The sequence below is a fragment of the Lissotriton vulgaris genome, chromosome 2_1 (assembly GCF_964263255.1).
Source record: "Lissotriton vulgaris chromosome 2_1, aLisVul1.2, whole genome shotgun sequence".
Taxonomy (NCBI): domain Eukaryota; kingdom Metazoa; phylum Chordata; class Amphibia; order Caudata; family Salamandridae; genus Lissotriton; species Lissotriton vulgaris.
In genome coordinates this window covers 404,892,076-404,915,334 of record NC_141687.1, presented here as the reverse complement: position 1 = coordinate 404,915,334, position 23,259 = coordinate 404,892,076, and the positions used below count along the sequence as shown (strand labels likewise).

General features: G+C 46.9%; 1 protein-coding gene across 5 annotated transcripts in view; it reads left to right on the top strand.

Annotated features, from left to right (window-relative positions):
* The window catches only part of LOC147730471 (alpha-aspartyl dipeptidase-like), a 198,099-nt gene extending 175,412 nt beyond the window's left edge, over positions 1 to 22,687 (top strand). For all 5 annotated transcript variants that reach the window (XM_086955279.1, XM_086955278.1, XM_086955275.1 and 2 more), the window contains one exon: positions 22,136 to 22,687. In XM_086955279.1, the coding sequence (XP_086811405.1) occupies positions 22,136 to 22,199 (64 nt within the window). In that variant the 3' untranslated portion in view covers positions 22,200 to 22,687. The remainder of the gene's footprint in view (positions 1 to 22,135) is intronic.
* The last annotated feature ends 572 nt before the right edge of the window (positions 22,688 to 23,259 follow it).

The following is a 23,259-nucleotide window of genomic DNA, read 5'->3' as shown; positions in this document are numbered from 1 at the left end:
GGCCCCCGCCCGTCCAACGTCACGGTGGACGTGTGCTGACAGGGGCAATCATAATCCCGCCCACTCAATAAAACCCCTGCGCAGCGCAAAAATGTGCGCAACGCGGGAGCGGTTAAGAGTGTATTGTCTGGAGAATCACAAACTCAGGATTTAAAACACACCACAGTTGAGTGGCTTTAGTAATAATTAACCCTTTTTAGCAACATGAAGATAATGAAAGGCTGGGAAAAAACATAACATTGTAAGTATACCATGCAGTTTGCATGCAGCTCTTTGACAGTTAATAGCTCACTGCACTATATTAGGGTAGTAACTTATGAACTGCAAGTAACTAAAGGATGTCTGTGACAAAAGCAGTAACCTATTGAGCGAGCCACATAAAATACAGTTCGGTGAGATCAGTGGTTCACTTTCTCTGCAGTAGGCAGATTAACCCTGTTGTACTACTTTTTTAGGTCTCGCGTGTACCAGCAGAGGGGACAGATGTAGGGAGGAGAGGAACACTCTTTAATAAAAGCCACATGCACCTGCTGTTACTCACTCTCGAAGTATATGTGATCTCACCACTGCTGACACCCTGCTGCTGCTGCTGACATCCTGCTGCTGTTGACACCCTGCTGCTGCTGCTGACACCCCACGGCTGTGAGCCCCAGTGATAAAGGCAAAATTCAATACAGCCAAATTTGGAAGAGGTGGGCATGCACAGCACAGACCCACGTCATCTGAAGGAGTCAGGGCAAGGAGGAGGATGCAAAAAGCTGCCAGCACAGCCACGATAGGAAGAACATTAGACAGGTGCATGAAAGGCCAGGATGAAATCCATTTGATCCCAAAGCGCAGTCACACGGGCAGGGGATATGAAGGTGGGCACAACTAAAAGAAGTGGAGTAGGAGGAAGCAAGAGCTCTGATGTAAAGAAACAACTGGCTCCGTAGATCAGATGGAGGACAAGGGGTGCTACCGGGTGGACGAGGCTTTACAAAGCAGATTAAGGCTGCTCGGCCCTCACTAAGGATAGTCGCAGGTGCTAGTAGAAGGGATGTTTGGCAAGGATTGTAGGGGGAGAAGACATGGGAGAGTTACACGAATAGAACAAGCATTGAAAATGCAATTGGTCTCGCTTTTGGCTTTAACTTAATGAAAGGCGAGACCTATTGCAATTTTAATGCTTGTCATGAGTGGAAACTGGAACTAGATGACAGATCTCTCTCCAGCAGGAACTTTAATCACCAGAGTTATCTTGACATTTTTATCCCTGGCTGAACAGTGCTGGACACACAAGGATCTCTGCAGGAGGTTCATTTTAAACCCATGTGATTTCTAAATACGGTACCCCCGACGCTAGTGCCAGGTGCCGCTGCACCTGTAAAACCTTCCTAATTCAGCCTTTAAATGAGTGATATTAACATTTGGAAGCAGGTTAATGCAATATCTGCTGGCGGAGAAGAGAGCTCTATGGCAGATGGAAATAGCATTTATTGTTTTTTTTAATGTGACGTGTTTATGATGAGAATTTTAAAGACCTTATAAGCTCCAAGGATGAGTAACTAGAGCCATTTTCTATTTATCTGACACATTTTTTGAAGTCATCATGCGCCTGTGCGTACTGTAGTGCTAGGGATTGGATGGATTACTAACCTATCCATGTTCCCCACTTTTCAGATTATACAAATGTGTCTGTTTTTTTATCATCGACTTCTAGTGAAGGGAATCTAAGGCTGCTCCCAGAGTGTGAATAGAAATGGTTCTTCAGTAAGCATGAAAGCATATTTATATATTTACGGAGAGTACAATTGCTCAAGACATCTTGGTGCCAAGACCACTAAGATTTCTAGAAACCTAAAAAAATAAGAAATGTTTGAGACCTACTTGAACTGGGAGAAGTGTGACAGATGCTAAAGAGACAAACCAAGAGCATCCCAAAGTTGCAGGTTCCAACACTTTAGAGGAGCTAGCTTCAGCTACAGCCCACTTGAACGTGGGATCCTCAGAATAAGTTGATTTTCAGATATAAAGTCCTTGCTTGAACAGACTGAGAAATCCAATTAGACAAGAAGACAGAACGGGCCACATAAAAGATCTAGTGGCTCATGACCAGAGCCTTATCCATACATGTTCATTAACTTGGCGAGCTGCCAATGCAAGATCCTTGCCTTGCAGGCTAGTTGGCGCACTAGGTTTCCAGCTTATGCACATTGATAATGGCCTTAGCCCTAGACAGACCAAATTGCAGTAGTCGATGCGAGTCATCATAAGGACATTTACCACTGCTTCAGACTTTCTGGATTTTAGTATTAAATAAAAGCTTGCAAACAAGTCCTCGGGCCAAGGAGCTGCTCTAAGTGCGGAGGCCTTGGGTTCCACCCACAGTATCTGTGACTTCTCCTCGACTTAGGGCGTGTCATGCCCAGATCAGTGAGAAACTAGGGATGCAATCTTGAATCACATGCTAGCATAGACTGATCAGTCTGCCTTGAGGGAACAATAACAAAATACTTTATCTTCATGTATTGTGAAGCCCCAGAGTATTAAAATAATTTAAGGTTTTATTGTTCACTTACAATTGGACACCTCTGATGCTGGAAATGTCTTTTCCTACCAATTTATTTATACGTTTAGTAGGTTTCATATAGAACTGTGCCTGTCACGGTAATCACATTACTCCTAGTCCTACTCTTGCTTATCTCCATTACGCAATGAGGCCCCTGTGCCTCATCGACACACCCCCTACCAAAATAAAAATGCACCGCCCCCTCCACAACACCTGTACTTACCAAGCCACCGTATACACAGTTGGCCGGGCCACCGGAATGGAGGGTGGGTCGTAATGGAGATAAGCAAGAGTAGGACCAGGAGTAATGTAATTACTGGTAAGTGATAGAAACTTTACCTCCATGTCCCTCTCGCTTATCTCCATTACGCAATGAAACAACCGAGCCAAAGAAAAACCAGGCCAATTGTCCAATCAACAACCCAAAACATAGTAACAGAAGATCAAATGAAGGGCAAACAGGAAAGACAGGCCAGGCCCAACACAACAGACCGAATCCCAGAGACAAACACGGCCCCAAACATGGGAAAGAAAAAGACCCACAAGATAACAAGCCGAGGACCCGGCAGCTTGCAAGCTGACTGAACCATCAAGCTGAAAAAAAAAGGAAGACAACCAGTAGAGCCAAAAGGTGCAACCCCCACAATGAAAGAAAGAGCTGGGAACACCGGAGAGACCACAAAACCTGAGGGAAAGCTCCAAGAGGGACACATCCTCCGAGTGAAGGCCCAAAAAGAACCAGAAGACCAGAACCAGACCGGCTCACAGACCTCAGCAAGGGGACCGCAAAGCCCCAAAGACCAGCCCAGACGTGGGTCCCTTGCTCACTAAGCCACTGGAGTCAAGCTATCCAGGCTGAAGACGGCTGATAGCCAGAAACCGGTCCTAAGATGCTTGATTCCGGTCCAGGAAAGACATAGCTTGGCAGTTCAGGCTGGATTGTTCCCATGAGGCACAGGATCAAGACTGATTTGCATATGGCCATGTCTGAACTGGGGTGGCTTGGTGAGCAAAATAACAATGGTTTAAACCCAGATCTGTGACTGGGGGTGAATGTTTTGCCATTGTGCAACATTCCGTCCATCATCTTGTGTGTTTTGGATGGCCAGAGGCAGAGAAATGGAAAGGGAACTAAGCGCGCACAAGCATACCAAACCCCAACCAACAGCCAATGCAGTGCACAAAAAGACCAGGGAGACCCCCAAAGGGTGCACGCACAGAGGAGGCGAATGAAGTCGAGAGAACAAGGCACAGTCAGCCACCTGGTCCCCTCTGCAAGAAGCCAACCTAGGAAACGCCTGAGAGGGCGCCAAGAGAAAACGAAACCACAGAGTCACAGTCACCAACGGAACTGGAGACCACAGCAGACCCTACACCAACAGAGGGACCAAAGTAACAGGACAAGCTGGAGGCACCAAAACAACCGGACGCCCAACCCATACAACCAGAACCCTGGAACAAGGCCAACGGAGGGAAGACACCAAGAGGCCTGCAGGTTAAGAAAAACCACAGGGCAACCACCCCCAAACCAAGATCCCCCAACAACATCCCCAAACAAACAGTGGGAACAGCGGAAAGGAGGAGCCAAAACAGCCACTAGGTCAACCCACACCCAGGCCACCACCGCGAACAGCCGACAGACCAAACGGAAGTCACCGTGGAAGGCCCAACAGTATGGTAAACCCCAAAAACCGCAGAAGAAGTGGACAAATAGAAATGCGCAGGAACGCAACCCAAAAAGGAGGCAGGCATGAAGACCCCAGAGGCTATGGCAAACACCTTTCCTCCCAACCCAGTGGAACCAGGGCGGCCGGCCGAGGTACAAAAGCACAGAGGCAACCCGAAACAGGAGAGGGGAAGAGCTGGGAGCCCTGAACGAACACGCACACCTACGAAAGGGAAAGGCAAGCCCCCAGCAGGAGGAACCACTGCAGCCAACTAGCCATAGGACAGGCGTCCATTGGACAACTCAAGCCAGGAGCACAGCCCGAGTTCACTTCCATCGGACTCCCGTATTAGCCACAGTGCTCCTGCCAATACAAATTGAGCCATCGCGCTCCTGGCGTTTCCATACAACCTTGATGGAAGCCCCGGAATTGTTTTGAAAGAATGCCATTAGCCCCACGGTTTCTCCTCAATAACCCAGAACGAGACAACCAGCAAGTAAACCGACATTAATGCGATAATAGGCATTGTGTTAATAATTGTTGAACAAAACAATAATGCTGATAATTCTTGTCCTGATGATGATGTCATAATTTAAAAAGGCATTGAAACGTCGTCGACAAAAAACCCCAAATGCAATATGATGAATGCTATATTGTTTGACGCAATGGTATGGTTATATCCTGGTGAACCTGGAAATGTGGCCCATTTTATTGGATGTGGTGGTAGTAAGTAGACCCGAGAGCGACCACAATCCCCTGGTTCTATCGATTAAAGAAAGCACCTTTGCTGAGCTCTCTGTGGCAGAGGTTTGCCTGCCCCAGGTTTCTCTATCTAATAGTGAAAGAAGGGTTAGTTGGCCTAAACTAGCCCTAGATGAGGACGCCATGTCAAGGATTAGAAGCTTGCTTAGGGACACAATGACTCAAATCAGTGGATCTGGGCAAGAGTCGGCCCTTCTGGACAATATTACCACAGTACACCAGGATCTTTTCTTAAACCTCAAAAGTCTATTTGTTAAGTGCACTGGCCACAGAAGAACTAGGTTGAAACCCCTTACCTGGTTCGACAGAACATGTAGGGAATCACAAAAGGCGCTGCATGCAGCTTTAAAGACGAGAGTACAGAGCTCAATCCGCAGCTGTAGGGCTATCTACAAAAATGCGCAGGCCATCGCCAAAAAGAACTGGGATGAGGCTCGCTGGAGGGAATTGCTGGAGGCCTGTCAGAGTAACAACATGATCACATTTTGGCGGCAGCTTAAATGGGGCAATCGCCCACAGGATACAGTCCCCTCAAACTGTGTTGAGCCAAGGGAGTGGGTTGAGTACTATGGAAACTAATTTAAAGCGAATGTCACTAGTTCCGCCACTCTGCTGCCTATTACTTTCGATGATGCCCTGGTCTTTACTGCTTCCAAAGTGAGGGCGGTGTTAAGGGCTGTCCCGGGAGGTAAAGCACCAGGCCCTGACTGCATTCCAGCGGATCTGTTTAAGCAGGAACAGGACCTATGGGTCCCTTATGTTGTTCTATTAGCCAATGCATTGGCAAGGGGTGCTAAAGTCCCTGACTCGTGGTTGGGGGCGGAGATCCTCCCAATTTATAAGAAGGGCGATCGCTCAGTAACGGCTAATTATCGACCAATTAGCCTAATTGATGCTGTACAAAAGATTGTGGCGCGCCTTCTTTTGGGTAGGATCCAGAGCTGGCTCTCTGATTATGATGTTTTAAGTCCTCTCCAGGCAGGTTTTCGGCCACATATGGGGACCCTGGAGCAAGTATTTAGATTTATGTTACTTTATTGGAAGGTGGTCTACCTGGGGGGGGCCTTCTATTTACGGCTTTTGTGGACCTTAGGTCCGCGTTTGACTTAGTGCCTAGGAATAAGCTCTGGGAAGTCTTGACGGATCTGGGCATGCCCAAAGAGCAGGTGGCCCTGCTCATCAATCTGCATTCAAACACTTATGCAAAAGTAAGATGGGGGGCACCCGGGGAGACTACTGATAGCTTTAAAATCGCCAAGGGGGTTAGACAAGGGTGTGTGTTGGCCCCCACCCTCTTCTCTTTGTTTATTAATGGGGTGACTAAGTACTTTTCCAACTTTCCAACTGACGCCCCCTCCCTTGCTGGAAGGAAAATTCCCCTCCTCATATTCGCAGACGACACTCTTATCATCTCTAAAACGAGGCAGGGCCTACAGTCTGCGCTGGCCCGCTTTGAGTGTTTCTGCAGCGAGCATGAGTTAGAGGAGAATGTCAGCAAGACCAAATTCATGGTTCTGCGAGGCCCCAAGGCTGTGAAGGCCAAGGTGTCTATGAGTGGAGCTATTCTGGATCAAACGGAGGTGTTTACATATTTGGGTGTCACACTAAGTGAGAATATGAGCTGGAAACCCCAATTGGATCTTATGGCCCTGAAACATGTCCAACTGGGGGGGAGCCTTATTGAAGGAGCATGCAAAATCTCTGACTAAACCTCTGGCCCCGTTGGTCAAAATTTATGGCTCCAAGATAATTCCTGCAATTATCTATGGTGCAGAACTGTGGGGTTATAGTGATCTATCCACTCTGAGGGTGGCTCAGAATAGGTTCCTCAGAATGACAACTGGGCTTCCACAATCAACACCTTCCATACGCCTACAGCTCGACTTAGGTGTTAAACCCATTGAGGATGTGGCACGGTATAGACCATTGGCGTTTTGGCGTCGTCTGTGGACTACACCCGAATTATCTCTGTTTGCCGAGGCTATCCTTGAAGTGAGGGGGCTTGAAGGGGCCCATAGGGTACCCTGGTTCTTTCATCTTAGAGAGCTCCTGAAAAACCTGAGCTTGGAGGGGCTATGGGTTGATCCAGCTAGTGCTACCTTCCCATCAAAAAAGGGTCTTAAAGATATCTACTGGCACTGGATCGGAGAGAGGAGATCCACTTTGGTTGTTGGCCCTATCATGTCTTTGGAATTTTTGGTTATTAAGGATGCCCCCAGATACGAGGCCTATTGGGACTTAATAACCAAGCCGAAAGATCATAAATTGTACCATCAATTACGAGTTGGCTCGTTACGTTACCTGTGCGGGGGCTAATGCACTCCTGGTCCTCGGGGGGCAGTGATAAATGTCCTTTCTGTGTAGCAGCAGTAGAGAACATCGAACACATATTCTTCTGCTGCCCCATGTATTTGGTACCCAGAAAAATTTGGCTTTCGCCGGTTTGACGCTCACTGGGTACTAGATCTGCTATTGCAGCTATTAGGGTCTTAAAAACTGATACTACTCCCCTTATCGTCATTGGTGTAGCAAAATTCCTGAGCTGGGCCTGGTCACTCCGTAGTCGCAATTTTGGAAAATGACGTTTTTATGTTATTCGCTTTTATGTGTTTTTAGCTGCAATTTAGTATTGCTTATAGGTCATCATGGGTCTTACATCATTGTTTAAATTTAATACTTTTTTAACCTGGTTTTAAACTGTAAAGTATTTATTATCTTATATACTAATCTGAATGAACTGTATTTTTATGCATATTGTCTTTTATGATGTAAATCGAATAAAGACCTGTTTGACTTGACTGGTTATGTTTAAGAGATTGAGTCTGTAGCACTGAACAATAGTATACAGACAGATTTTCGCTTTGCCTTTTTGGCCATTTCTTTGTTGTTTTGTCTTAAATGTTGTGGGTCACGGCTGTGCCCACTTGTTATCTTGGTCTTAAAACTCTCTCTATGAACTTGATCATTTAAAATTAAATTCTTGTCCGGCTGGACAAAGAACCATACTACTTATTAGGTGTATGATTACTATTTTTTGCTATCCTGTCCACATATAGGGACCATTGTCTTTTGTAAATTGACCAGCAGCAAGGCAGACAAAAAGCTGCCAGCCCTTGCCGGGCAGAAACTGCCCTACAGAAGGAGAGGAACGGGGAACTGCACACTGGGGAAAAAAACAGGGTTCGCTGGCCAGCCAGTGAGAAAAGGCACCAGGAGAAAACCAACAGGACCTGGTGGGCAACCAAGCCAGCCAACCCGGGCAACCAAACAACTGGACACCGGACAGCCAGGCACCCTCAAGGACGAAGTAAGAAAGGAACATCCGACAGGCGCCACTGCCTACCAGCAACCAAAATAAACAGAAGGCCAGGACAGCAGAGGAGGTCACCACAGGCACCCCTCTAAACCCCAAGGACAGAAAGAAACTGTCAACAAGAGGAGCCAAGAAGGAACCAAGCAGAAGTAACGTGGCCATAGTGCCGCCCCAACCACCCAGAAACAGGAGAAGTAGGAGACCTCAATCCCTACATGGAACCCAAGAGGGCGAAGCCCAAACAGAACCACAGAAAACCACAAAACACAGCCCACCAGGCACTGAAGCAGACCGGGCGAGAGGGAGAGCACCCAAACAAGCAGAGAGCCCCCAGGACCAAGGCAGCCCCCCTCAGATAAATACAGACCACGGCAGCGCCAGGACAGGCAAGGGGGAAGTCACAGACACCCTCAACAAGAAACACAGATGCAACCCCCAGGCAACAAGGGAAACTGGCACTCATGCTCCACTGGCGTAGCAAGGCTGTCCAGGAAGAAAACTAGAGGTCAACAAAGGACAGACAGGCCACCACTCACCGGAACAGAAGGCAAAAGAGCTCCAAGACAGAACAAGAAGCAGCCCACCGGCAGAACCACAATGGAACAACCAGGCAGGAAGAAGCAACAACAGCACCCCACCAACCAGCATGCAGGGGAAGCAGAAGACAGAAACCACTGCCAGATCAAAGGGGGAGAAATTGCACAACAGAGAAACCCCCAGAGTGAGGTGCAACAGGCCAAACAGACACTGACATACCAAAAAGGGCCCCCAGCATGAGCGCATCTGCCCACAAAGGCACCGACCACCACAGCCCACAGGAAGCCGAGAACAGCCAAAGCGCAGAAACACAGGAGAAGGGTAGGCATGAGACACCACCCGGCATTCACCAATGACTCCCAGCAGCCCAGGGGATGCCCCCAGAAAAAACAGCACCAGCCCTGCAAGCACCGCAACGCAGACACAGGCAGAACACAGGAAAACCCACAAGCAATGGGAAAAGGACAGCCCACCAGTCAGGAAGCAAACCCAACAACAAAAGACAGCACAGCTATACATAAAACAAAAAAGGACGTCCAACCCAGAGGAACTGAGGGGCAACAGAAAGGAGCGCTGCATTCTCATCCAACAGACCCCCACCACAGAGGCCGAGAGGCCAAGCAAGATCAGGTTCTTTCAGGGTTGTATTGCCATAGTTTCAGCCACCATGTCCCCCCGAAACAGAAGGGCCAAAAAGGTAGCAGCACCTGCACCAAGGTGCCTAACCAGTCACAGCAGCAGCCAGAGCACCACTCCGAAGCGCATCGACAACCTGAGGGACAGCCCAAAGGCTATGGATGCCCCAAAACCCATGAACCACTGCATAGCCGAATCCGCACATGGAACAGAGCATCACTAAAAACGGTAAGACATGACCACCTTGAGGGAACTAACCAGGCCCGACCCTGCGTAGCCTCTGAGAACAGACAAGAGCAGGAGAGTCAGGGTGGACCAGCCTAAGGCCCAGGTACCCACCCCTAGAGGCAACAGACCAGATGCCGACAAACCACCGTAGGAGCTAGCCCACACAAGCAGCAGAGGCAGGACTCAGACAGCCAAGCCCCATCAAGGGACAGGAGCCAGACGCAGGGAACCACAGCAGAGGGCCGCAAGTGGGCCCGTACAGAACAGACAGAAAAGCACCAAAGGAAAAAGTGCTGACCCTATAGGTCCAAGGCCCGAACGTCCACACAGGTCGGAGAAGGCACATCCGCTCCCCAGCTGGATTAAAACCAGATCACTGCATGACGCGACCGCACCGCCAGGAGCCAAACAAACGCACCATACCATGGTGCACTTAACAAACAGGCCAGCACCTGCCCACTCCCCCAGAACACCACTGAGAGGGAAGCCGAACGCTAGCAACAACACCCCACCAGAGAAATGCACAGCAGATTTCCGGCCGGGAGAAGAAAAGCAGCAAAAAGTCAGGGAGAAGCCTGTCGCACCGCAAAATGAAGCAGATGTGGGCTACAGGATACACAAGACCGCACCCCTGGCCATAGAAACAAGCATTTGCAATAGGTCTCGTGTTTACAAGAGTTTCAGCTATTGGCATTGTATATGACAATGCCTTTTATTTATGTGTTTTGAGAACCTGCACTTATAGTCTTTGCTTACAAGAAGCAAGGCTGGCAGTAAAAGAGGAACAGGTTCTGCCAGCCTCATTTCCCCTAAGCAACTTTCCACATTGCCAGCGCAAGACAGTCGTTTGGATAGCAGGGGCCTGCAAGGGCACGGCGCTCACATGTAACGCTTAGATTGGAGCTACTTAAGTAAAAGAGGTCAAATTGCTTTCCTATGTGATGCAATATGAAGCGCTAAAATGCAAAATTTACCTGTCAAATTTAACAAATTGCCATTGCCAGCCAGCAGAACAAAACATGAGACTGATCTGCTGTCCAGCTCTACAAACACTTTCTAATGTGTATTTTGTAGCATGTTTAAGGACACTTTGAATCGCAATAGTTGGTACCCAATGTTGACTCTTTCTACAAGTTTCATTGTTTTGAGGCATATTAAGGAAGTATTCACCCCGCAAGAAAAAAACATATACTAGTAACTTTAGTTGCAGGATGAGGGGCTACACACCGCAGGAATGGTTGCTATTGGGATAATTTTTCGGTTAGAGAACATTACTTAAGCTTGAAAAATATTCACTGAAAAAGCCATAAGTTTCAGACAAGTTATAGTTAGGAATTACCATTTAAAAAAACCTTAGAAATTCACTGAAAAAAACATAGGTTTTAAGGGTGTTATAGTTAGTTGGACATTTCACTTGTACAAAACCATGGAAATTCCCCCGTTATAGTTAGTTGCACTAACTATAACTCGCGCGCCCGCAATCCACTGCTGATGATGTCACATATTACATCATTCATGACATGGTCAGTGACATCACTGATGACATCTCACCAGGTACCTCTAGTATGCGCCAGAGGGCTGCGTTACAGGGAGGTGTTCAGAGGCAAAGCCCCTTTTTACAACACTCTGCAACGCAGCTCCGTGGCGCTTACTAGAGGTACCTGGTGGGCTAGTTGGCCCCCAGGGACCCTCAGTATTGACAAGGAATTAATTCCCCAACTTAAACTGGGCCACAGTGCGTGTTTGCACACGTGAACTCAGGCGTGTTTTAAATTGGGGAATTATTTCCCCTGCAATACTGGGGATCCCTGAGGTCTAACTATCCCACCAGGTACCTCCGGTAAGTGCCACAAGGCTGCATTGTAAAGAGGTGTAAAAAGGGGCGTGGCTTGGAGCACCTCTCTGTAACGCAGCCCTGTGGCGCTTACTGGAGGTACCTGGTGGGCTAGGTGGTCCACAGGGACCCCCAGTATTGCAGGGGAATTAATGTCCCAATTTAAAATGCATCACAGGGCGCGTTTGCAGAGTGTGTTTGTGAGAGGGCGGGGTCTAGGGACGATCAAGTCTTTTTAATAAAATAAAACAAATTTAAATGGGGGGCAGTATGCCCTCCTTTTTTAAAACCTTTTTTTGGGCCCTGGGGACACCATCCCCCAGGGCCTGACCCCCAGATATAATTTTTTTCATTTTTTTATGTGAAGGGGGCTGCGTGGCCTCTCTCCCGTGGTCAATTCTGGGCCCCGGGGAACCCATCCCCCAGGGCATGGCCAATTACTTTTATTTTTTTTATGGAAGGTGGCTGCATAGCCCCCCTCCTCAGGCCACTTCAAGGCCCGGGGACCCCATCCCACGGGCCGGCCTTTAAAAAAAAAATAATAATTGGGAGGGGGCCGCATGGCCCCCCTCCTGGGCCACTGGTAGCCCCGGGGACCCCATCTCCCGGGGCTGGCCCTCACCGTTGGGGAGCGTGGGGGGTCCCCAAACCCCACCACGGTCCCGCCGGCTCCCCGCCTCCTGAGGGAGCCGGCATTACTTTTCCATATGGAAAAGCAGTCTGCTTTGCTTCACTGAAGCGAGAGCAGGTTTCCCTGCTCTCGCTTCAATGAAGCAAAGCAGTTTGCAATGGCAGGGTGGGAGCAGCGAGGCGCCCGCCCTGCCATTGCAAACAGCAGTGTCCCGGGGATGTGGAAATCCGGGGACACTGCAGGTGCCGGCCTGGGGGTGGCGGTCCCCAGGGCCATCGAGGGCTCCAGCAGGGGGTCCCCGCGGCCCCCCTCCCACATTTTTAAGAAGGGGGGGTGGTCCCCGGGCTTGGGGGCCTGAGAGCCCCCCACCCAATTTTACTAAACCCCGGGGGTGGCGGTCCCCGGGGGTGGGGGAGCCTGAGAGCCCCACACCCATTTGTTAGAAGCCCCGGGGGTTGGCGGGCTGCGGGGAGGCCCCTGCATATATAAAATTAGAGCCGGGGGGGGGGTGACGGTCCCCGGGGCTGGGAGGGCCTGAGAGCCCCCACCCATTTGATAAAGCCCCGGGGGTGGTGGTCCCCGGGGCTGCGAGGGTCCCCCCTGAGCCCCCCGCATATATTAATTTAGACGCCCGGGGGTGGCGGTCCCCGGGGCAGTATGGGGGGGATTGGGACCCCCCACACTTTTGTTTTTAATAATGCCCCCGGGATTTGGCCTCCCCGGGGCCAATTAAAATATTTACGGCAGGAGACCGTGTTTTTTTTTTTATATATCACTAGGATGCGTGGATCCCACGATTTAAAAAAAATATACACATTTTTTTGGCCCTGGGGGTCCTTGTGGGATTCCCTGAGCAGGCCTAGGGGGACAGGGTGATTCTACCATGCCCCCTTTTCGAGTTTTGCTGCGTTTGTTTTGGGTTTCTTGTGCCTCGGTTCTACCGAGACAGAAGATGGCTGCCAACACTTCCTGATTTGAAGTGTTAACAGCCAATTAAAATACAGCTCGTGCACGGCAGGGTGCGTGCAAGCTGCGCTTAGGGTACGCGGATCCTCCAAGCCCATAGATATATAAATGACTTTAACTGTCATTTTCTCAGGAACTACTGAACGGATTTACACCAAATAAGCCAAAGGCGCCCGTTTGAACCAAGGACTACCTCTTTGCCAAATTTGGTGTAATTCCGTTCAGCAGTTCGGGCTGTAGCTGCGGGTAAAGTCGTATGGGAAATTGCATGGGGAAAACAAGTTTTAGGACCCCCCTTTTTTCTCGGCCCCCGCTTGATGAATCATCGTGAAACTTTAAGGATAGGAGCGGACCGGAGCTGGCTAAAAGTTTGGAACATTTCGCGCCGATTTTTATCTTTTTTTATGGAAGGTGGCTGCATAGCCCCCCTCCTCAGGTCAATCGGCGCCAAAGTTATTCCAAATAGAATGTTGCGGATTTCCTATGGGTAAGAGGTCCTAACTATAACTACCTACTGGCAACCGCCAGTAGGTAATTTTGTTTCAGAAATACTTTCCACTATTTTTGGGACAGTGATGATGGTCCTGGAGTTTGAGACAAATCAAAATGTGAAAATATATTGAAACTCAAACTACCTATCCGATAAAATTATAGTACACACTGCCGGACAGATGTAAGCAAAACCCTACCAAATGTAGCTGCGGAACTGGGGACGTGGATGAGAACAATACAGGTGAGGAAAGGAGAAAGAGTCAAGAGTATGTTGTCTGTTTTAAGAATGGCGTTGAAAATCCAAAGTTTGTTTGTGAACATTTGTTAATGTGTATTGTCTTTTTTTAAACCAAAGGCACGATTCCAGATATGTTTGTAATCTAACTGGGGCAGCAGAAAGTTATTTGGCAAACATCACCTCAACCATAAAGTGTGTTTTACGAGGATGTCAAAGAATGATACATTGCAAAGTTTTATCAAGAGACTAATAACACATGAAACCATCAACAAAAGTAAACAAATCCTAGTACTAAGGATTTAGGTCAATAAGAATTCTCTATGCAATAAATAAGTGAAGCTGTGTTTTACATTTTTAACAGTGGAATTCGCCAATATTAATGAGACAGTGAGGGCAATCTTTAAAGGCACATACTACTGTGCTTTAAGTAAAGATTTGGACTTGTAATCCCCATGTTTGTAATCCCCATTTTAGCACCAGTTACGCCAGTGGTAACCTACAAAATAAACAATGTACGGCGAGGTTTGTGACTGCTATCCAGTGCCATGAGCGTGCAACAGCGCAGTAGGGACACACAAGGGGAGAGGTGTTTACCTTGAAGTAGCCCCCTCGTAGAGTATTGGGGGTCCCGAAGACCACCACCTCCCAGTTATAGAGCTCAGACTCGTCCACCAGTATGATGCTGAAACATTCGACCGGCTCCTCCTGCATGGACATGAGCTCCAGCATTAGGGCCTTTTGCGAACTGGTCACCTGCTGGTGTGCCATGCTGGAGAGACTGCCGCAAGATGGGCACGGGTACTTCAGCACATCAAGGAAGGTGGGGCCTCTTCGCCCAGGTGTTATTTGAACAATAGGTTGGGGTTGTATCCACACAGACAGTGTGAAGGAAAGTTTTTGTAACCCAGAGATCGTCTGCAGGGGATTCTACTTCAACCAGATCCGAGAGGGGCAAATTGTTTTTCCCCAGGAAGAGTGCAGTTGTTACAAGTTGGGTGAGTCGCGTGCAATGAGATGCGTGCTGCCATTATTTAGCATGTAAATAAAAATAAACGAGTTGGGTGAGCCGCGCACAACGAGATGCACGGCTGCCATTATTTAGCATGTAAATAAAAAAAAATTAAAATGAGTTAGATGAGCTGCGCACAATGAGACGTGCAGCCATTATTTAGCATATCAATAAAAACATTTTTGAAAACGAGTTGGGTGAGCCGTGCAGGAGACGTGTGGCTGCCATTATTTAGCATGTAATTAAAAAAATGTGTTGGGTGAGTCGCGTGCAACGAGACCCGTGGCCTCCGTTATTTAGCATGATGTAAATAAATAAACAAGTTTGGTGAGCTGCGCAAAACGAGACGCATGGCCGCTATTAAAGCATGTAAATATGAGACCAGATTTCTTTAATTAAGACAGCGCCCGCCTTGCAGGCGTCTGAGCAGTGGGAGGAGGAAGGGGGGTATGGAGCCTATTTAAAAGTTACAGCGCGGTGCTCCGGTAAAACAAGCATTGCTTAAAGGGGATGCCCATTACTCTAAGCTAGTGTGCTCAAATGGAGTGACAGGAGCCGGAAGGACGGAAGCAATGACGGGCAGAGGTGCGAGCGAGGAGGCGTGCTAAAAGGAAATAAAAACAAGCATTGGCCGTGAAAGTGATGTGGGCTGTAAGGGTGCCTGCGAGCAATGCACTTAATGAGCCATGACGAGACGGGAAAGCCAGATGGTGCCTGTACTCATAACTGTACGCGTAACCGCTTGCTCTAGGCCACACAAAAAAGCTGTGGTCAGCTTTTTGAAGCCCACTTACTAAAAGTCTCGCTAGAGCAGCGCATGTGCTGGCTCAGGCGTGACCTAAAAAGAAAGGGGACAGCACCCCGCCAGTTCCAACAGGGAACCAGCAGGCTAGGAGATGCCAAAACTGCTCAGCCGACCCCTGCAGCTGCCCTGGCAGGAACAGAGATCTGCAGCAGACCAACAAGCGCACACTCAGTGCAAGAGAAAACGCATCCTGCCTGTAGGGTCCGCAAAGCAGCCGCCGAGGCATGTGCTGCGGCAGAGCCCCCAACTGCCCACTGTGCGCCCAGGACACAGGCAAACACACACCCCGGCTGGAGAAAGGCACAGCAAACCTCCTGCTGGCTGAATCAGTCTAGACCACAGGCCATGCCTACCCTGAGGAAGGCACCGCTACCTCTGGTCAAGGCAAAAACATGCAGGCAACCAAAGAATGCTCCAAAACACTGGTAACACCTCCCTGCTGAGAAGGAGACCGCCTTTCTAGCACTGGCACATGCCCACAAGCCAGCCGAAGGCAAGCAGCGCAGACCTCCGACCCGGCAAGAAATGGAACGAGGGAGGAGCCAGGATCCACTGCTCCCAAGCAGACCCACTCCCCCTCTTACCTGAAAGGACAGCCATAGGAGAATGTAGAAGCCGGCCCCTACGACTGCCATCATAGCGCGGCCAGAAACAGGATCTTCACGAACGCCAGAGCCCCGCACTGCGTGCCCGAGCCAGAACATACACCCAACAAAAAGAGGCGCAGCTGGAACCAACACCCCCTTGTTGCGCAACGAAAAGGCAAAATCCGACACGTCAATGTGAGAAAAAATAAATAACTAAACCAACACAGGAGCGAGTGCACCACACTCACCCCAGCGTCGAAAGTGGATAATCTCTTAAACATTGCATGCCACAACAATCAACGTCTGATAAGTTGTAAACTTACCTGCCCTTTCTTTCACGCAAACTACTTCTGCCATGGTTATCCTGCCCTTGACCCTCCCACCAATTCTGTCCAGCAGCGCCCCTCCTAACACGAGCGCCAGCCTGCTCAATTCTAAATTAACTATCACATCCTGGAACGTGGCCGGGCTAAAGTCAACTCTTGCCTCAAAAACAGCTGTGGATTTCCTGAACAAAAGCGATATCATATGTCGTTAGGAGACATGGTCCCTAGCCCCATTGCCTCTGCTTGGCTACTACAAACTTTTTTAATCAGCCGCTCAGGCTAACTCCCATGGAAGACCCTCTGGGGCCCGTCTATTTTCATTAAGCACAGCTGCAAGATAACGGTCACACCTATTTCTCGGAACCTGACAACATGGCTGACAGCTCTTATCACCGGCCTCTCCTCATCATCAGGTAGGGCCCTTTCAATCCTCCTAATTAACTGCTACCACAACACAGAGAAAAATCAACTGCAACTAAGCTACTGATAAAACATCTGGAAGATCTTCTACAGGAATTTGCATTTACGGAAGTACTGTTGCTAGGAGACTTTAACATCAAAGACCTTGCAATTAACGGCCCCTTAGCAAGGAAAACCAAAGAGCAGGAAGCGATGCCCACTTTTCTAGCAACTTATAACCTCTGTTCAGCTCAGCAAATCACACTGGAACAGCACCCGGGTGTGCATTTCTTGCCAACATTTAGAAACATCTCAACCATTGATTACATTTTTCTATCACCGCTTCTGGGCAATAATCTGGCCAGGATGGAAATTCACGATCGCTTGGAGAGCGACCACAACCCCCTAATAGTAACAATGCATATGCAATTGCCAGTTGCGGTTGAAATAACAGAAGTGGGGCAATCATTGCAGGCCGAACTCCACACCTTGGCTAGAAGAATTAGATGGGACTCATTAGGTTCTGTCAAGGTGGGAATTTGGCTAAAGGACGTAATACCCATCTTCAGACTTGAGGCTCCCACAGAGCTACATCACCTGTGGGATAACACCATCGCTAAATTACAGGATCTCCTGGCAGGCCGCGTGGTTAAGCTTAGCTCATCTGGGCCACGTCTGAAGCAAACCTATGACCCAGCACTAGCCTCCCAAAGAAAGACACTCAGGAGGGCTGTACGCCGGCATAAACTGATTGGAACTCTACATACTGCCAATAATGTGGCATCGCTGCGAAAGACCTTCAAGAAATTTTTATGGGAGAGCAAGAGACTAAAAGAACAATCTGAGTGGTTAAAAATATTCGCCCTGCTCAAAGGCAACAGCCAGTCCCAGTTTTGGAGTTACATGAACAAACTCCGCTCTACGAACAAGATGAGAGGAAACGCTGTCCGTGAAGAAGACTGGGCCCTGCATGTGTTCCAACTATATCGCAATGACACCCCAGAACCTGTGGTGCTTGATTTACGAGATCGCGTTAATTCCATCCAAACAAAAAATCACGAGCTGACCACAGTAGTCGAGGTCTCCATGTATCTGCGAAATATGAAAAACGGCGGCGCTCCAGTGCCGAACGGTTTCCCGGCACGGGTATTCAAAAGTGCCCTGGAAGAGTGGGCAGTCCTCTTGACTCCCCTATATAACAACGTGTTCATGACATGCCAGCTACCAGACTCATGGTTAGGGTCGATTCTTTGCCCCATATTCAAGAAAGGAGACCCCACGCTTCCGGCTAACTACCGACTTATAGCACTACTAGATCTTGAGGCAAAGGCATATGCCCTGTGTCTTCTTAGGGTGCTTGAAAAATGGGTTGCAGACAACAACATAATACCATACTACCAAACTGGGTTTCGAGCATCGGCCTCCAAAATAGACAACATCACCACTCTAGCCGTCCTGAGTCAACAAGCAGCCAAAAAAAAACATCTTCCACTTTACTGCTGCTTTATTGACTACAGCGCAGCTTTCGACAAAGTGTCTCGGAATATCTTGTGGAGGAAATTGAATAAGTGGAGGATTCCGCAGAGCCTCCTAGGAGCACTCCTCTCCCTGCACAAAAACACATGGGTGTAAATTAAAACCGGCCCAAAGACACTCTCTTCAAGAATTACTATCGAAGATGGGCTAAAGCAAGGCTGCGTTCTTGCCCCTCTCTTGTTCAATCTTTATACAGCCGATCTCGGAACATTCCTAGAGAATAGCAATCTTCTCTCCAAAATTGGGCCCTGCCAAAAAGTCTTTGCATATATTACAATATGCGAATGACATTGTAATAATGGACCAAGCAAAATCGGGTCTCCAGCGAGCCTTAAGTGCGCTTCACACATATGACATCGCAAATGCTCTGAAAATTAATCAGGCAAAGACTAAGGTACTGTTATTTGGCAGACGTAAGAATAAGAGAAGCTTAAAGTGGAACATTGAGCCTGCCAGGATCAACACAACCGTAAAATACAATTATCTGGGAGTCTGGTTCACCGAGATGTCTAGACCTGCAGCTCACCTAGCCGCCTTGCAAAAGAGAGCAGGAGCAATTACATACTCCCTGACCCGGTTGAAACTGTCCCTGAGCAGCCCCTCCGCAGAAGCCATCCTGAAGGTGATCAAAGCCACTCTCCTTCCTGCCTTAACCTACGGGCATCAGGCCTTTCCAGGCGCATGCTCTACTAGTCTTGATCTCGCCCAAATCTCTACCTACAAAAAATCTTCCACCTTCCAAGTTTCATTCAGCGGGCTAGACTACATTTGGAGCTGGGCCTACAAAGACAATCAATTTATTGAGAGGCCGACACCGTGAAATATTTAATAAGGACTCTAAAAGCTGACGACAATACTCTAAAATCCCAGCTAAAAGAAATTTTTTCCAGTCCTGGCAACCCCTGGCACACTCAGATTGCAAAGGCCATAAGAGTGCTAGAGATGGACAACGCATCTCTTTTCTCAGACACTATCCCATACTCAGCCTGGAAAAATGCCATCAACAGGCAGGTCAAATTAATTTCTTATCGTATGGACCTGCATTCCGTAAAAACATCTACCATCTTACTCCCCTTGAACTCTTCGTATCTTCCTGGGAAACCGCAAGCCTATTTCCAGGAAAACTTAAACGCAGCGGCTCGGAAGAATATAATGTTCATGCGACTTCTTGGCCTACGTTCGACTGCTTTTAATAGATGGGCTCCAACAAGTGAGGGGGGGGCCTGCAGACTGTGCAAATACCACTCTGAATCATGGCTGCATCTCCTGTGCTGTTGCCTGGCCTTAGCTGCCCCAAGGAAGTCCCTCTTAAAACCCTTGTATTTAAGATGGGGCATCAGGACATGCTGGGAGGCTTCGGCCCTTTGTTTTTCGTCTACTGACATTCAAGTGCTACCAAGGTCTGGAAAATTTGTGAGACTCTTGGACAATCTTCTGTTGTCTCCTTCGGCCCTCGCTCTCCTACCCCTTCCCCCTCAAAAACTCATTACAGACTTCTTCTCCCCTGTGGTTTACTTCCCTTTTGTTTTAATCACTTTTTAATTTGGTCCAGTGTAGCAAAATGTCCACATTGGCAACCATAAGACTGTTTTCCTATAAGTATAATGGACACTAAACCTCAAGAGTCGCCTCTCAGCCCCGTTTTTTTTTAACTTGTCAAATGTGTTAACGCTGATTTTTATAAATGTGCTAATGCTGTCTTTCATAGCAATGGTTTTAAGTAACTGTGCTAAATTAATAAAAAAACATCAAAACTCACCCCACCATGTCTACAGACACAAAAGAACAGGTGTTGTGGAGGAGGCGGTGCCTCTTTATTTTGGTAGTGGGTGTGTCTATGAGGCACAGGGGACTCATTGCATAATGGAGATAAGCGAGAGGGACGTGGAAGTAACAGCCATTTCAAGTCAAATCTAGGGTTCTACATGTTGGTTCATCACATAAAAAGTCCTGGCTTTACTTCGCATTGTTTAAGGAGCTCAGTGCTTTTTAAAAGTATCACCCATACACACTGCATCTTTAATAATTTCAATTATGCTTCCAGTTTAAATATGTTTAAATTGAATACTTTGAATTATTTTGATTGACAATATTTAAAAAGTACTGCTAAAATGTATTACAGATAAGTACGTCTATCGTATAAAATAGTTAATTAATTTACATTTAACTCAATAGGGCAGGTATTGTATTTTAAATTCTACATATGTAACATACAAATATTAATGAAATGCACATTAGCCTATAAACGATTATTTTTTTTACTACTCTATCCATCCGATGTAACCTAGAAAAACACTTTACCCCCCAAATCACTAACTTCCCCAAATCCCAAAAAAACAAAACTTACATCTTGAATCACTACCTACCCCGAATCCCAAAAACCCTTATACCCCAATCACAAGCCATCCCTCAACCGTACAAAACTCTTACCCTGTAACACTATCCACAACAGAAGACTAAAAAACCCTTTCCACCCCCGGAATCACTACCCAACGCTGAAACCTACAAATCCACTTGTCCCACACAAAACACTACCCATCCCTTAAATAAAAAAAAACATTTCCCCATAGTCACTACCCATTCCTGAACCCTAAATTCTCCTCTCCTCTAAATCACCACCCTCCTCTGAACCTTAAAAATCCTCTTGTCTTCCAAATAACTCCCCACTCCCAAAAACCTTAATTATAAAATTAATTATAAATGAGTTAATGCTTAACATACATTTTAAAACATAATTATATATTTAGAAATAATAAAAAGTAATTTACGTGCTGCATTCATTGCTATTAATGTAACTAAGCTTTTTTTAATGTAACTGAATATAAAAAATATTAAAATAACTAATAATTACATTTTTAACTGTATACTATTTAACAAATGTCTAACATATATATCCGCATATATATATATCCTTTTTATATGCATATAAGGCTACATAAATACATATACATTGCATCACATACATTTCAAATTTTAAAAACAATATCTGCACAGTGACACAGTGCAGATGTAAAGTAGCAAAACGTACCTACAGTGTAATGATTCCCAGTGTAATGGCAGGAAAGCTTTTGCCAATCATATGCACTGTTCTTCACCTTCAAGAGAATTTTACTAATCTTTCATTACTGACCTGGGATAATAGATTGAATTCATTCGGGGGGAGAGGACCAATATGCCAGTTTGGTTTAGCCATTCTTTGCGCACAGTCAGTAGTTCATCTCACATGAATTATGCAAAATCTATTTTATTAAATCTTACATTTCAAAGCACAATGTCGACATTTTCTAAATTGCAGTGTTTGGGGATTATACATTGTTGGGTGATGGCAACAGTGAGATATAGTTAAACTAATTAAAGACAACCATACTTCCATGTAGTAGGGCATTGTTATGTCTGGCCCTCGTTTTTTGTACTGGACAGTAGAAACTATGAAATAATGTGTCTGTCTTTCCACTTTTGGCACCAGAGGGTTTTGGATTACGGTAGGCACTGCAGATTTTATTTTAGCAAGGAGCGACCCCAATGTTACAAATATATATTTTGTATTTGGTTTTCTTTGTGAAAATCAATAAAGTGATTTAAACCTAAAACATTTTATTTTCTCTTTCTCTTATCTAGGGGTAAAGCACCAACAGAATATAAGCCTGGAGAGGATTTCAGTTTCCTCCTGATGGATTCTTAGATGGAGCAGAATTTAATGCAACGCTGATGCACACAGTCCGCTTTAAAGACAAAGACATCTACAGGAAGAAAGTCTGGACATCACTCAGTGCTCACTGACGTCACATACTAGAAGTTGTTAACTGGGCATTCAAATTCCTCCCATTCCCCCCGCTGTACTCGTAGTAATCATGTAGGGTGTCGTTTCAAGCTAAGTTTATTGAGAAACCCCATAACATTACATACAGTACCACTATCTTCAGAACCTAGACCACTTGCAAACATTAGAACAGGTTCTTTTTGAGCAGTCAGTCTGGCCAATGAATACTTTGAGCGCCCATTTTGAGCTGCCAAGTTGCAATACGTCTCCAAGCAGAGTACATTCTAACGTAGGCATCTTTGCCGTTCTTTGTAGACAGCTAGTATTCAACTGTTTGCACCACTTCTTTTATTTTTGTGCATATGCCCAAATAAATCTGATAGGATGAGCATCCTTTGCTTTACATACAAGTACATTTTATGATTCAATTCGTTTACTCAAACATTATCCTTTTCATTTTTGTAAATTATTTCATTGGCTTTTTAAGCTTAAGAAATCAATATGTGATGTTGCATGTTCATTGTAGTCGTCCTTCCCAATGCTTTCATGTAGACATTGTGAGGCCAAAGTCAGTATAAAACATCACCAGAAACCCCCAGACAAAGAGGGAGTAGCTCCCAATATAGCCATGAGGCACCGCTCTGAGTCAGATCAGAAGAGATACATTCAAATGCATGACTTAACGTCTCATGATTTTCTCATGTTTGCCAGAAGAACCTCTAGCACAATAACCTGGCTTCTATCACCCTCCTACAATCTATGTCATGAGCCCACATACCCAATGTCAGGAGCTTCTGTTGCTTGCATAGACCTCTTGGAAGGTGCAGCCCCAGGTTCATGAACAATGTAATTCAAGATCTCCAACAAGCTCAGCAAGGCGCGTTTCTTTGTCCAGAACAAGTCTGCAGCCCAGCACCATGGATAGGACGCTGGCCACCACACCCAGAAGCCAAGAAGCACAGTGCATCTCTAAACAGATCTG